Genomic DNA, 15,787 nt, shown 5'->3' with positions numbered 1-15,787 from the left:
CTCGATGTCTTTGTCGGAGAGGATCCACATGCTGGTAGCGATTGACATCCCTGAGCTCCCAGGAGGGACAAGCAGGGAGGAAAGGCCTCTCCCCCAGCCTGGGGCTTGGCCTCCTCCCTGCCCCTGTGACGCTCCTGTCCTGTGCAGGCCCCCAGGCCCCTCACCAGCTGGAGCTTCCTGGCTGTCCCCCCGAACTTCCTTGGCATCTTCTGTGACGCTTCCCTGCAGCGCTGGGCCTGTGTTAGGTGGGTGCTGACCACAGCCACACACTGGGTGACTTAATCCACTAAATGTATTTCCCATATTTCAGAGAGCAGGGAAGTCCAAGACCAAGATGCACTAATTTGGTGCCTGGTGGGAGCTCTCCTCCCGGCTTGCACATGGGCACCTTCCAGCTGTGTCCCCTCGGGGCAGAGAGGAACGAACAAGATCTCTGGTATTTGAATTTTTAAAGACACTGATCCCACAAGACCAGCTTGCACACTTGTGAATTCGTTTAACCGGAATCACTTCCTTAACCGGTGGATGCCCACACTGGGGTGGGGGGGTGGGGTAGGGCTTCACATATGACCTTTCAGTCCATAGCTCGGCCTCCTCCACAGCGAGCCTCAGGCAAGTGGACAGCATCGCCCCCACCACCCGCCGGGCCCCATGACCCATGTGGGCTGCCTCCAGGTGAGTTCCCAGCAGCCCCAGCTCCATTCCCAGTTCACTGCACACCGTTGGAGTTTCCTGCCTGGTATCCTCCTTGGCACCTCAGTGGGGGAATCCTTGTTTGTGGGCTTTGTCTTGGGACACCCCCACAATCTTTATGGGCCATCCAATGGGCTACAGGAGTGCCAACAAGATGGACATCTCAGCTTTGTGTGATCTGGACCCCATAGTGTGTAATCTTGCACCAGTCAATCTCTCCTTCTACTATAATGTTCCATCTCAAATTATTACCTGGTTTCCGTATGCTGACTCCACCCCAGGTGCCACCCCAAATTGCTTCTCTCCACTGCTCCTTCTTCACTACCACCTCCCCAGTGTGACAGGCTAAGGTGCAGAGGCCTGAGGAAATAGTCACGAGTGAGGTGGCATTTCGTCTACACTTAGCTTGAAGTAAGGCAGTGAAATCAGGAGGAGCAAAACTCTCTTGGACACATTCTTAGATGGCAGGGACAGAAACTGGTTGTAACTGGACTTGAAGGCCCTGCTGAGAAGCCCACAGAACATCAAGGTGGCCCTTGATCCCACACTCCTGGCCTCCCTCTGCTGTGTCCCTTGTCCTGAGGACAGCGACCACTGAGGAGCAAAGCTAAGGGAACCAGACGCTGAGGACAGAGAAGGTGACAGGACACAACTGACACAGATAGAGTTCTGGACACCAAGGAGCCAGAAATAGCACCAGTGTAAGCAGAGGGGCCTGGGCAGGGGGGGCAGGTCAATCCGGGAAGGTCTGATTGGGAAGGGTGGGTACAGGCGTCTGTCCGGGTGCACTGAGACGGTCGCCCCTACACCAAGGCCCAGGCTCAGCCTCACGCGGGTGTCCATCCATCCCTCTGGGGAACTAACCAGCAGGACATACACCCAAGAAGAACACGCTTTTCAACAGTCCATCTCTTAAGCATTTATTAGACACCTCTTAGGTGCCCTCCCAGCCTGCGTGGCCAGAGATCTCAACGAGTGGGTGTCCCTGCCCTCAGGGGGCTCAGAGCCCGGCTGCCCAGGGCAGAGCCAAGAGGAAGCTCAGTATTTGCTGGGCAGGCCTGCAGGTCGGAAGTGGTTGGGGTCTTTGCCACTCCGGCCCCATTCGTTGGCAGCCTGGTCAGCCTTCGAGTCCTCCGCTCCGTGGCCGCTGTCTCCAAACTTAAGACGGTCTGTGATTCTCTGAGAATTCTCTCTGGCGTCGCTGGGATGGAGGGGGACAGGCAAGAGATGAATTAGGGCCTGATGAGCGAAGCCCACCGGCCCCACCAATCTCTCCTCTCTCCAAGGGCTGGCTGACAGGAGCCAGGGCAGGAGGGGCTGAATCACCCTGCACCTGACCCTGCACCGGGCACAGCCCACCCCAGCCAGGCTGGTCCCCGGGCCCCCAGCAGGAAGGCAGGGAATCCCCGGGTCCCCCGGCCTTGCTGTGGCCCTGGGAGCCACTCCAACCCCACACTGGGCCCAGAGGAGGGGTGGGCAGGACCAGGAGGAGCCAGTCCCTCCCGCAAACATCTCAGGGGCTTGGCTGTCCTCTGAGAGCCTCGCCCAGCTCACCATCCCTGCATCCCCAGGGGCCCAGGTCACCTGATCACTTTAGCAGCCCAGGCGCCCCCAGGGCCCCTTCTTGCAGCGTCATAGTTCCCCCGGGCATGGAAGTATTTGTCTGAATTTTTGTAGTTGGCTTCTCTCATGTCAGAGTAGGCTCTCCACATGTCTCTAGTCCCTGGAAAGGAAGGAAACTGAAGGTGATTATCTCTTGGAAAATAGAGAAAAAGTTTTCCTCCCACTGATACTAGATTTCAGTCTTTGACAAAACGCTTGGAGATGATCTTGGCTGGGAGAAATATTCCCTAACTCTTCACTCCCCTGATTCCTCCAGAATCGCACTGGATACACATTTTATTATCTTTGATTCCATCCTGTAGATACCTGGCTTTTGGCTCTGTGTGATGTGTGTGAACAGGGGTGGGATGGTCTCTAAGGGATGCTTCCTTGTACAATGAAACTCTACCTGGAAAGACTAGGGAACCCCCTGCTGGGACGTGAGGACAAAGCCCAGGGTAAGGGTGGCTGCTGCCCCAGGAGGCTCAGCCTAGTCAAGGGGAGAAATTCATCCCTGTGGGCAGCCTGAAGACAACTCAGTCCAACCTACTTCTGAAGGTCCGGGGTGTATTTGGCCTCCAGGCAACTGTCAGAATTCATTCATAGAATTGAAAAAGTGAGCTCCCCAAAACAGCTTCACAGAAATCAGGTCACGAGATGCATAAAAAGGGCAACTGACCCGCCAGCTCTAAAGCTCAGAGTCCTCCCCATAAATGGAAGAGTATCGCCTTCCCCACGGTGGTTATGCAACGAAATGAGAAAATACACATATAACTTCTAGAAGATTGTAGGTGCTCAATACGCTATCACCTCACTAGGCCTTAGGAAGGCTGGGACAAATCCAGCAGCGGGATTAGGCTAAGAGGAAGGCCAGAGAGTTATGGACTGAAGGAGTCTCAGTAGACCACTCAGTAACCACATGAAGACTTCTAGAAAGTAGCTGACTAGGCAAAAGAGAAAAACCTCAGTCGAGTGGTCATCATAGTTTGCGTAATATCGGCCACGCCCCTATCTTCATTTCGTGTATTTCTCATTCCCAGTGCTCAGAAAGATCGCTTGGTTGAGCAGCACAACCTTCTGACTATACTGATTCCCTCCCACTTAACAGATTCAATAGATGCCTGGGGGCCGCTTGCTTTAGAAGTACTTCCAAATGCCCGACATATCTGTCACTCAGGGAGCAAGACTGCAGGTAGTAGTACCCAATCTTGAGTGGGGAAAAAACCCACTGGGTGCTTGCTAAAGGCCAGATTTCAGGCTCAGCCTCAGAAATTGTGATTCAGCAGAGGGGGAGTGTGTGGACCGGGCATCTGCATTTCACAAAGCACCCCAAAACCCAGGTGATTCTCATGCAAGTGACCCTAGCATGACCCTTTGAGAAACCTTGACCTAAATATGAAAAAAAAAATTGTAGCTGTGCCTGTGAGAATTTAGAAAGGACTGACAGCAAAGTCTTAAGGCAATAGCCACTGGCCATCACAGAAAACTCAAAATAAATGATTTTGTGAAATAAGAAAATTTGGCCTCTTGACCTTGCCTAATAAGGGGTATATCTCTTCTCTCTGGCCCAGCCAGGACTCAGGCCAGAAGAGGATCATCATGTAATTCCTTGTGCCTTCGACTGGGGGAGAGAGCTCTCAGAGTTGCCTTCAGCCTGCAACACAGCTATCTGGCATTTGGACAGATGAGCAAGAGGATTATGTGTTCACAGGCCCCTCACTCTCCCATGTGCTCTCTGGTCTGGGAGACAGGGTAGTCCTGTCACAGGAAGCTCTGGGAGCGCCAGCACTGGGGTAAATCCTGCTCTGTGTGGGGACTTTGTTAGGACTCTTCATCTCTTTCTGCCTCAGGTCCTCTAATAAGACATGATGGTGCCTACATCCCAGGATTAAAGATTAAAACCTGAAGATGAAAACGAGTTCATCCATACATGTAAAGCTCTCAGAGCAGCACCTAGGACGGCCAAGCTCAGTTACTCTTGGGTGTAATTACTAGGTGCACAAGTTGGATGCACCCACTTCAGGCTGCCTGAGACCCAGCCATGAGCTGTCCCTGCCTTCCCACCAGGAGGCACTAGAGTCCACTCGGAATAGGGAGCAGGCACCAGGGACCCCAGATCTCTTCCAAACCCTATATGACCTCAGGCAAGGGGATCCCCATGGAAGAGGGTGATGCTGGCCAGAAAAGCCAGGGGTGGTGGGATAGGACAGATGAGGTGTCAGGGGAAAAGGCACAAGGAGGAAGTAAGGCCTGGAGATCTGATACACAGTATAGTGGGCACCAAACAATGTATTATTATAACTATGAAGCTTGCTATACTCTAGAACTTAATTATTTCTTTTGTAAAAAAAATAAAAAAGATTTTATTTATTTATTTCACAGAGAGAGAGAGAGAGAGAGAGCACAAGCAGAGAGAGCAGTAGGCAGAGGGAGAGAGAGAAGCAGGGCCCCAGTGAGCAGAGAGCTCAACATGGGGCTCGATTCCAGGACCCTGAAGTCATGACCTGAGCCTAAGACAGGCGCTTAATCAACTGAGACTTGCAGGCACCCCAAACTTAATTATTTCAAATACTATTAAAAAAAGGATAATTATATAATATAGTAGAGGTGCTAATTATAGCTACAAACGCAATCAAATATATAAGTGCATCAAATTAACGTGACATATACCTTAATTATATATAATGTTACATGTCAGTTATATTGGAATAATAATAAATAAAAAAGGCCGGGGAAACTGCTGACTTGCAAACCACGCTTTGTGCTTCCCACTCTTGGCCCCTGCCCTGTGTGGATGTGGCCCCCGCTCAGGTGAACTCCAAAGGAGGCCAAGTGCGGTCTCCCCATGACCCCCATGCTTTGGTCCTTACCTTGACCCGCTTCCTTGAGGAATGTCCACCATCTCTGGCTGCTGACGCCCAGGACCAGGGAGCACAATAGGACGCCTACGAGAAGCTTCATCCTGCTGCAGAGTCCTGGGGACACATGAAAAGGAGACGAGTTTGGTTTTTGTTTGGTTTGGTTTTCTACATGGAGGGAATGTGACCTATCCTTCGTGTGTACACACACACACACATACGTGTACCTATGCACCCATGTACATGCATCGGTGTGGGGGGTATATGGAGAAGGAAGTGGACAGCGTGTATTAGCATAGTTAGCAGGAGATACTTAGCTACGTAGACAGAATTCCAGGGGGTCCACGTCTCCAATTCCACTTGCCTCCCGGGAATGCCAGGATGAGAGCCTGCACGGCACTTCCAATACACACCACTTTCAATCCTGCCCTATGAGCCCTCACACCCACTGACAGGAAGCTTCCGAGGAGGCCTCTGGGCATTTGTGACCGTGCACCTGTCTGTCGAATGAGATGAGTGTAACGATGCCCACACACTTGCAGGTACCTCTTGTACCAACCCCCGAAGGCCCACAGAGGACAATCAAAACTAAAGCCCAGTCCCAGAAAGTATTCACATCTGCTGAATCCTCATTGTCAGGATCATGGATCCAGGAAAGGAGCAGATTGCTGGGACCCAGCACAGGAACGCTGTGGGGAAAGAGAACCTGCCAGGAAGAACCGCTTGGAAGGTTCTGGACCTCACCTTTGGCTGTCCCTCCCCGCGGAGGCTCCTGGTGAGGCTGAGCTGCCCTGGCCTCCGGCCTGCGACGTGTGCCAGCACATATATACTGACGCTCTGCTGGAGGGACGAATGGAAGACAGGGCGAGGGAAAACACTGGGCTGGGGAAATTCCCCGAGGCCAGAGGCAGCTGCAGATAATCAGGCTTTTTCCTCGAAGCCTCTCATTTCCCAGGTTGTGCAATCTGGCAGATTCCGGGAGTGTGGCAAACGTGGGGTTTCCAGCCTCTTTCCACTCTCACTGCTGCTCAGGAAAGGTTTTCTTCCCCACACAACTGCTGTGAAGGGGGATCAATAAGAGAAAAGAGACCCGAGTGCCTAAGGCCTGAGAGCGCACAGGGCCACTGGAGGAGCAGAAGGGGGTCCACTGAGGGATGCAAAGCCTGGGGCTGGGCCCGGGGAGCGGGAGGGAGACAGGAAAGCCTCAGGACCAGGGCAATAAGCTTCCAGCAGCCAGCGGGGGGCCTGGACACTGGGAAGGTCCTCCAGACGCCCCAGCATCACGACCGGCCACTGTGGGGCGCCTCTGCAGGCGCAGTGAGGACTGGGCCGCCCAGGGACACCGACCTGGGGCTAGATACTGGCTCCCATGTCACGCAGAAATGACATCCTAAAAACCATCAGGAAACAGCGCACTGGCTGGGAGCCGAGCAGAATAGAAGATTCAGGAAGGGAGCCGAGAAAGCGGGATGCAGCGCAAGAACAGAGGGAGCGGCCGCTCCGGCCCGAAGAGCTGGACCGCGCGGTCCTGCGGGAGGTTAGTCAGGGTGTGTGCGGAAGGCCCTGCGCAGGGCTCCGCGGGGCCGGGAGGCCCGGTGGGCGCCCCGACCCCTTCCTGCCCATTCAAGTGAAAGGAACGCGCCGAGCTCATCGGATTTCCTCGGGGAGAGAGGACGGTGCATGTGTGATGTGGCGGCTTCAGGGGGCGTCCAGAGGACAGACCCGTCCTTGTCACACTGAGGCCCTGGGCCACAGGCCGGAGGCAGTAGGGCAGGGAAGGCCCGGCCCAGGGGTGCTGGCTCAGGGGTGCTGCCTGGAGCGCCCCTGGCAGACGAGGAACACCAGCGGCTCGGCAGACACAAGACAAGTGCCTGCAGGGCTGATGCCAGAAACCTGGAGACGGGGCAGCCCAGAGGCTGCAAGATGCTCCGTAGTGGCCAGGTCGGGGGTGGCATTCATGCTCCACCAGTAACCCAGAGAAGAAGCAGGAGGCCCACTTCTGACTTGTTACAAGACTAGAAGGGATCCGAGCAGGACGTTGCAAAGGGGAGGCTGACCCAGGACGAAGCAAATCAGGCGAGGATTACACGAGCGTGAGGGAATCATTGGCTGAGATGGGCGCCTGCCAGTGCGGGAGTGATGCCTCTTCTGGGGCTGGGTCTCATCTTAATTCCTGTAGGTGTGATGAGCTGAAGCTGCAGGCAGACAACTGTCAAAGGATCTCTCTGCCCTGTGGGCCTTAGCCAAGGCGATGCTAAGCTACATTTGGATATTCCCCACACAAATCATTCCTTGGGAAAGCTGGGGTCCCTAGGTCCACTGAGTCCACGACCCTGAGCTGCTTTGGCTCCCGGGGTCGTAGGAGTAGACATGTGGGGAGACGGGCAGTTGTCAACCCTCCACAGCCATTGGTGACAGGGAGCTTGGGGGCTGCTTCCCAGAGGAGGCCATGGGATGCCCACAGTCTGCCCCCTTGGCTCCCCAGGGCAGAAATTCTGGGTCAGTGACCCCATCCTGTGACAATTCTTTTGCTCCTTCGTGGCCCTTCTGTGCTGGAATGCTCCCTCCCCCACTTTCACACAGCATTCAAGTCATTCCCTTCTTTGATAGAGACATTACAGAGAGACTGAGTGCAATTTCTAGACACCAAGAGACGCTCCTCACAGGGACGTGAACAAGCACCGCGTGGTCTCATCCTTTGTCACATCGTGTATTCAAACTTCTTGGAAGGGACACTCAGATCTCTGCAGGGCCCTGCTAGAACAATAGATATTAGGGACCGGCAGCTAATTCCCTGGTGTCTAATACAGAAGGAAGATGCTGGCATGGTGGCATCAAATGTCCAGGCCTTAGAGAGATGTCCCAGGTCTCCCCGGAATCGCTGTGTCCAGGTTTGCAGAGACAGTGCCCATTAGGGCTTCTTGTGTCAGCTTTATCAGTAGTGGCAACCCCTTCACTCTCAGAGTGACCTGGTTTACATAAGGTAGATGCCCCCCCCACCCCGTGACCAGGCTATTAAGGGGCCTCAGAGACCCCCCTTTGCTCTGTTGCAATTAATGTAAGTGGATGAGAAGGGGACCAAGGCTTGAAGAATCAGAAAGCCAAAGTTAAAAAAGAAGTTCCACAGGACACCGTGACCCAGGGAGGCACGGGAGGCCTGGATCCCACGGTCAGAGGGACAGCAGAGAGAATGATGAGCATTTTCATGAATTTAAAATGAGAAGAATAACCATACTTACCTGCAAGGTTCACATGGATAAGAAATAAAAATTTCATCATTCTGATGTTGAAATATGTCCCATATTTCTTGGTCTTTCACAGTGGCAGACTCCCAAACCTTTGGAACTGCCTAGGTGTTGACAGACACAGAGGGGTCTTTAGTGACGTTCGTGAGGTGACTTGGGACCTCACGAAGGACAGGGGCTGATTGCCAGGAGGCCCAAGCATATGATTGGAGGCACTTTCGTTCCGTCCTCTTACTAGAGGGAAGGTTCAGGGACAGGAGCATTGAATCAATCCCCCATGCCCCAGGATTTAAGTAATCCCTTATGCAACGAAGCCTCCATAAAACCCCAGAGGGCCTCGGTTCAGAGAGCTTCCAGGGTGTAAGCATATGGAGACTCGGGAGAGTGGTGACCTGGGAGGACATGGGGCCTGTGGCCTTTCCCATCCTTTGCCCTCCGGATCTCCTCATCTGGCTCTTCCTCTGTATCCTCTTCTATAGCCTTCATGACACTGGTAAATAGAAGTAAGTGTTTCCTCGAGTTCTGTGAGAGCTTCTAGCACATTATTCCAACCCAAGGGGGAGGTGGGGATCCAGCCACCTGGATCCCTCAGCCTGTCTGGGGTCTGTCAGAAGCACACAGAGCAGCGGGGGTATAGGATTGACATCTGCCTGGCTGAGGTGAAGGGGAAAGATCCTGTCCTAGGACTGACTCCTTAACGGGAGGCTTCTGTGCTCTCCCTGGGTAGAGAGTGTCAGAAATGAGTGGAATTCTAGCACACCCAGTTGGTGTCTGAGAACTGCTTGGTGATGCATGTGGGGGATCCCCACAGACCCTGACCCTGGATCTGAGACCTAAAAGACTGCCTCATTGGGTGTGGTCGGGGTGGGTCCATTAAGGCTGAAAGGGGGCTTGGGTCGGTCTGAGCACCTCAGAGCTCTTCATACACTGAACCTTTCTGCGCTGCAAGACAGTTCATAATACTTTATACGTTGCAGAATACAGAAGATTAATTAATAGATTATTACGCTGCCACACATTATTAACGCTTTAAGAAGGGAGAGGACCAAGCAGAGTTAGATTTTTAAAGATCCTGCTTTGACTACTCAGGACACAGCAACATTCTTTCAAGTCTGGGTGTCTCTGAAGATCTCTTTGGTAGAAACATTGTGCCCAGGACAGTGTTTGTGATGCACAAGACAAGGCGGAGTCCCTGCAGCTGTGCAAGGGAAGAGGGAACATTCTCTGGGCCCTGGAACTCCACAGGTAGCACCGGGAGAAACTGAGGCTGGAGGAGCTCAAAACTTGCCACAAGGAAAAGAGAGGGCAAAGCGGGTTCAGGAACACATGCAATATTGACTGCGTCATCTTTTCCGTCTAAAGACCCCCAGGTAGTTAGAGTAAAAGAAAACTTTATCAGCATTTCCATCTGTATGATTTCCTTTTATTCTTCACTTTCTTCTTTCCAATATGAACTACTTGTTTAGCATCCACTTGTGAACAACTGTGGGCATCCGTTGAGGCTACAATTCATGTACTCTCTAAAGCATTGCTGGTTTTAAAACTAAATACTATATCCTGCATCATAAAAATACCTTTTAAAAAACTTAAATCGAGAATAGCTTAACAGAAAGAGTTTATGCTCCCCACAAAAGATGTTCAGGTCTTGCCCTTTCTTTTTTCAAGTTTCATCTTATGCATTGATCGGCACTAATTCTTTTAAAAATGTTATTAACTTATTTTAAGTCATCTCTACACCCAACGAGGGGCTCATGCCTCCATCCCAAGAACAAGAGTCCCATGCCCTACGATCTGAGCCAGCCAGGAGCCTCTAGGGACACGAATTCTTAACTTTGTTGTACTTTCTTTCTCAATAGCAAATAGTCTTTTTGAGTGATCATCATCTCATTCATTCCCCTCATGATCATTTCCGTAATCTATGTAATTTGCTCCGAGGACAGAGGATATGCTTTATGGCTTAGCTATCTTTACAAACATTGAGGGACACATACTTTTACTTTTCTCTCAAACTGGAGCAGTTTCTTTAACAGCCACCACTTTTGTGAAGAGAAGTTTTGTTTTGCTTCCTTTTTTTCCTTTTCTCCTGAGGAATCGTTGAAAGTCTCAGCTTAGACACATGGTGTATCTGGTCGTCTCTATCCTGGGAAGGTGGACTGTCCTGGGGGGGGCCAGGACAACCAACTGTTAAGTCATTGGTCATACGAGTTTAGCCAAGGTGGGATGCTTTATACCATAGAAACTGATGAGGCACACTGTGAGGCACGGATTTTTTTTTCACTTCTGGCTTCTGGGGAGGCAGTTGTCAAACATCTCCCAGCACGGGGTGGGGCGCCACCTTCTAATTCCAAGCACCACAGATCCTTTTCTTTGGGAGTCTAGGCACAGACAGACCAGCGCTCCAGGAGAGGGAAGCTGCTGCAGACCCACAGCTTCAGCCCCAGAACAGGTGCATTCCTCACACCCACCCTTCAATTCACTCAGGGAGATTCAAAGAAAATAGCGCATTGGAACAACTGAAGAAAGCGTTAAATTCTCGGGCCCGCGGTAGATGATATGGCTGCATATATTCCCAAGGAACAAACAAACGTGGCAGGGCTGGGGCGGGTGCACAAAGCATCCAGCATGAGAGAACACGTGTACTCAGCCCCTTTGTGCTTCCTGAGACCAGGAGCTCCACCTCCATGATATCCTGTAGGGAGCAGCAGCTCCCCAGTTCCAGGGCAAGGCAACCTGCTCAGGCAGGGGGTGCTTTCTGCTCTGGTGGCTCCTCACTCTGCCCCTAGTCCCACACTAGTACTAGCAAACCTACAAAAGAATCCTTTCAAAGATCAGATCTCCCATGTTTCTCCTTTCAGCTCACTGCTGGTGGCTCCCAGGTAAGGGGACACCTGCATTCCCCACATGTACCCCCAATGGCCTCTGGAAGAAGCCAGGAGAGGCAGCAATCAACAACACTAACTACAGCACAACACAAAGCAAAACTGCATAATTATCGGACCTTTCAATGACTGTAGCATTTCTCAGCATAAAAGCTCTTCAGAGGGATTGTTCTGAGCTAGTTAGAGCCAGTTCACAGAGGCAGACTAACTCTCCGTGTGGACCCAAAAGGTTAACCTAAGTTCCCCTTTTCTGGCTCACGTTTGGGCTTAATACAGAGCTCCTGTTCCTAGATTCGACTTAATCAACTCACGGTGACACACCATGTGTTAATTTAGATTAAACAATGCCACAGAGGTATTTATGTAAGTAGGATTTTTTGTTGTTGTTGCAAGGAGACATAGTCATCTTTAGGAAGCCAAATAAATATTAGATACGGTGAAATGGTTGATAAAATCTCTCCTCCCCAGATTCTCCTCTGAGGCCAGATGTTCTTCAGGAGCCTGATAGAATCTTAGGGACGGTTAAATATGTGTTATACAAGCTGTGGTAGAACACAGAAAATGAAGTTGTACAGCCATTTGAAGAAGCTAGAGTAATCTTGATTCCAAAACCAGACTTGGGTTGTACAAGGACATAAAACAATAGCCCATTTTGTTTTCAAAGGCACATTCAAAATGGAATATAGTGTAAACAATCTAATCGGAGCTTAAGAATGCCTCACCATTGCCTTGGTTTACTCTTGGAATGCGCAAGGAGGTCAACACTATAATATTGATCAGTATGAAAAAGACCATAACATTCTGTCAATTGATAGCCTAAAAAAGATAAATAGTATCTCAGTTGATGAAAAAAAATCATTTGAGAAAGCTCAAGATATATTTATGGTGTAAAAAAATCCTTTATGAAACTGAACATCAAAGGTAACTCTCTTAAATGTATCAGACTAGTTGACAGTAAACAAATACTTTAATGGAAAACTTCTAATCCATTTTCTGAGGATCTAGAATGAGCGTAGACAGACTACCAACTATCACCACTGTTTTCTATCGTACGTCTGGCAGCCATGGAGAATACCTTGGAAAATAAAAAGAAAGAAGAAATATTAAAATTGGAAAGGTGGAGATTAAACTGTCATTATTAGCAGATATTAAAACCATTAACTCCTAGAAGCCACAAATCAAAAAACTACTAGACTTGATAAGAGAATTTAATAAGATAACCCAACAGTTGATCCAGAAACCAACCACATTTCTCCATATCAGAAATAACCAAATAGAAAATACGATTAAAAATAGGAAACCATTCCTGGTAACAACGTATCTACAAAATACCTAGGGATGAAATGAATGCGGAATCACACTGGAGAAGATTTCAAACCTCTAATAAACACGTCATACGATGATGTGATTTAATTGGAGAGGAGCTGCAGGCTCTCAGATGGGATGATTTCATTTTGTAAAGATGTTAATTAGGGATCCCTGGGTGGCGCAGCGGTTTGGCGCCTGCCTTTGGCCCAGGGCGCTATCCTGGAGACCCGGGATCGAATCCCACGTCAGGCTCCCAGTGCATGGAGCCTGCTTCTCCCTCTGCCTGTGTCTCTGCCTCTCTCTCTCTCTGTGTGACTATCATAAATAAATAAAAATTGAAGAAAAAAAAAAGATGTTAATTAGGGATCCCTGGGTGGCTCAGCGGTTTAGCGCCTGCCTTTGGCCCAGGGCGTGATCCTGGAGTCCCGGGATCCAGTCCCACATGGAGCCTGCTTCTCCCTCTGCCTGTGTCTCTGTCTCTGCCTCTTTCTCTCTATGTCTCTCATGAATAAATAAATAAGATCTTAAAAAAAATAAAGATGTTAATTCTATCCCAAATTAATGGACAAATGTAATGCCTTCAAAGCAAAATTCCAGGTGAACTTTGAGGAATCGAAGAAAATTACTGAAATTTATTTATTTATTTATTTATTTATTTATTTATTTATTTATTTATTTATTTTTAACTCTGAAATTTATATTGAGAAGTAAAGATCATACATAGAAAAATAAATCTTCATAAATAAGAGTGTGAAGAGGTTGCACCTGGGTTGCTCAGTGGCTGAGGGTCTGCCTTTGGTTCAGGTCGTGATCCCAGAGTCCTGGGATCTAGTCCTGCATTGGGCTCCCCACAGGGAGCCTGCCTCTCCCTCTGCCTATGTCTCTGGCACTCTCTGTGTCTCTCATGAATAAATACATATAATTACTTAGTTAGTTAGCTAGTTAAATAAAAAAAGAAGAATGCAAAGAGTTGACACTTGCCTTACTCAGGCACTAACACACAGAGCCAATGCGGTAGTAGAAACAAAGTAGTAGTATTGGCAAACAAAGGACACATTGACCAACGGGAGAGAAGAGAGTGCAGAGCTAGGGCCACACTTAAGGACAGTAATATGTGATGCAGGAGACACCTCAAATCATGGAGGAAGAGAGGGCTTACTTAAAGAGAGTTTCGAAGGAACTGGTCACCCTACAGAGAAAAATGAAACAGGATCCTTGCCCCATACATATACAAATATCAACACTAGGATATTAAATACAAAGGTAGAATGATAAAGTTAATAGAAAATATTTTCACAAACTAAACTTGTGGGGCGCCTGGGTGGCTCAGTGAGGTAAGCATCTGACTCTTGGTTTCAGCTCAGGTAGTGACCTCAGGGTCATGAGATTGAGTCCTGGGTTGGGCTCAGGGCTCAGGGCTCAGTGTGGAGCCACTTGTCCCTCTCCCTCCCTTGCTGCCCCTTCCTCAGCTCATGCTTGCATTCTCTCTCTCTCTCTCTCTAATCAATAAATAAAATCTTTTTTAAAAAGTTTCTTTCACCATATAATTTATTTATTTGAGATAAGCATGAGCAGGGTGAGGGGTAGAGGGCAATATATAAACTGTTCAACAAATAAATAAATGAATTAGTGGGGGCACCTGGGTGGCTCAGTTGGTTAAGTAAGCATTGGACTCTTGATTTCCCCTCCAGTCCTGAGCTCGGGGTCTTGAGATCCAGCCCTGCTTCAGGCTCTGCACTCAGCTGGGAGTCTATCTGAGATTCTCTCCTTCTTCCTCTGTCTCCTCTCCCCCGACTCTCTCTCTCTCTCTCAATGTCTCTGTATAATAAATAAGTAAATCTTTTAAAATATAAACTTGTGATGTGGACGAGGGAAGAAATTCTTATAATTTCAAAGCACAAACCAAAATGCGAAATAGTGAACTTGAATACGTCAAAAATAAGAATTCATCTTTATTTTTATTTATTTTTTTAAGAATACATTTTTAGAGAGAAACTGGCAAATGACAGCATCTAAAACATGTCGAGCGATTAATTCTTCCAATGAATCTGTGAGAAATGGACAGCACTGCAAATAGAAAAATGGGTGAGGAGCTCAAAAACCTAGTGTGCAGGCAACTGCCAAGGACCAAGAAGCTCACAAAGAGATGCGCTCAGCGTTCCTCTTGGGGAAAAGGCAAATAAAACACTGAGCAGTCGGGTCACGTGTATTAGAACAGAAAAAAAATGACATTGGCATAAACCTAGTATATCAGGAGAGCGCGTGCTGGGGTGTTGTGGGTCTGTCACTCTGCAGTGTGGCCCGACCTCCGGGGTCCAGCTCCTTGGCCACCAGCAGGCACTTTCCCAGCTCCGCCTCCCACCTGTGGAACCACGTCCACCTGCAGCATCCGTGTCCCACCTGCAGCATCCACGTCCACCTGCGGCATCCGCGTCCCACATGCACCACCCGTGTCCCACCTGTGGCATCCATGTCCCACCTGCAGCATCCACGTCCACCTGCGGCATCCGTGTCGCACCTGCGGCATCCATATCCCACCTGTGGCATCCGCGTCCCATCTGCGGCATCCCGCTACCCACCAGGCAAATCATTGTGGTGTCTCCGACACAGAGTCACGTCTAAATATTAAATAAAATGGGCGGCGGCACTCTCAGGGGACGAACCGAAGACCTCTGAAGTCTCCTTTGTTGTTCTGGTTTCAAAGAACTCCTTGGTCAGAGCAGCTGCTGAGAACGCGGTGCCCGGTGCGCTTCGTATTCCTGCAGCTGCGGGGAAGAGGAACACCCTTCCTCTGGTCCTGAGCAAACTTCTTTCACGGGGGGTCAGTGGGGCCTGTCTTTTTCAGGGCCAAGTTCTGGAATAATGTCGGTTCGGCCTGAAAGATAAGCAGGCCTAGGAGAAAATTGAATCCCTACGGGAAAGGAAAGGTCAGAATAGGATTGGGACAGACGGACTACGGCGCGTGATCAGCACCATCCTTTTTTTCGTAGCTTCCATCCTGTATGTTCACTGGGACCCTGACTCCTTTACCAGTTAGTATCACATGATCTTTATTAATATGGGTGCACTATTGATGTGTGTGGATGTATTTGCACATTTAGTGCAGTTGGGGGGGGGTGTGATGAGAGAGAAAGGCACACACGTGTGAACTATATGCTGAAGAGACATCTGCTGCTTTTCCTCATCTCAACCCTAGCCTCCC

At 49.7% G+C, this 15,787-nt stretch overlaps 1 protein-coding gene across 1 annotated transcript; it reads right to left on the bottom strand.

Moving 5' to 3' along the window:
• Nucleotides 1-1,587: 1,587 nt before the first annotated feature.
• SAA1 (serum amyloid A1) lies at nt 1,588-5,936 on the bottom strand. The gene is made up of 4 exons (XM_038569194.1): nt 5,898-5,936; nt 5,166-5,270; nt 2,278-2,416; nt 1,588-1,894 (listed from the first exon to the last, which is right to left on the bottom strand). The coding sequence occupies exons 2-4, from the start codon at nt 5,254-5,256 to the stop codon at nt 1,732-1,734; spliced, it is 393 nt and encodes a 130-aa protein (XP_038425122.1). The 5' UTR covers nt 5,257-5,270; nt 5,898-5,936; the 3' UTR covers nt 1,588-1,731.
• Between the last annotated feature and the right edge of the window lie 9,851 nt (nt 5,937-15,787).

The sequence above is a fragment of the Canis lupus genome, chromosome 21 (assembly GCF_011100685.1).
Source record: "Canis lupus familiaris isolate Mischka breed German Shepherd chromosome 21, alternate assembly UU_Cfam_GSD_1.0, whole genome shotgun sequence".
Lineage (NCBI taxonomy): Eukaryota > Metazoa > Chordata > Mammalia > Carnivora > Canidae > Canis > Canis lupus.
This window is presented reverse-complemented; position numbering and strand designations above follow the sequence as displayed.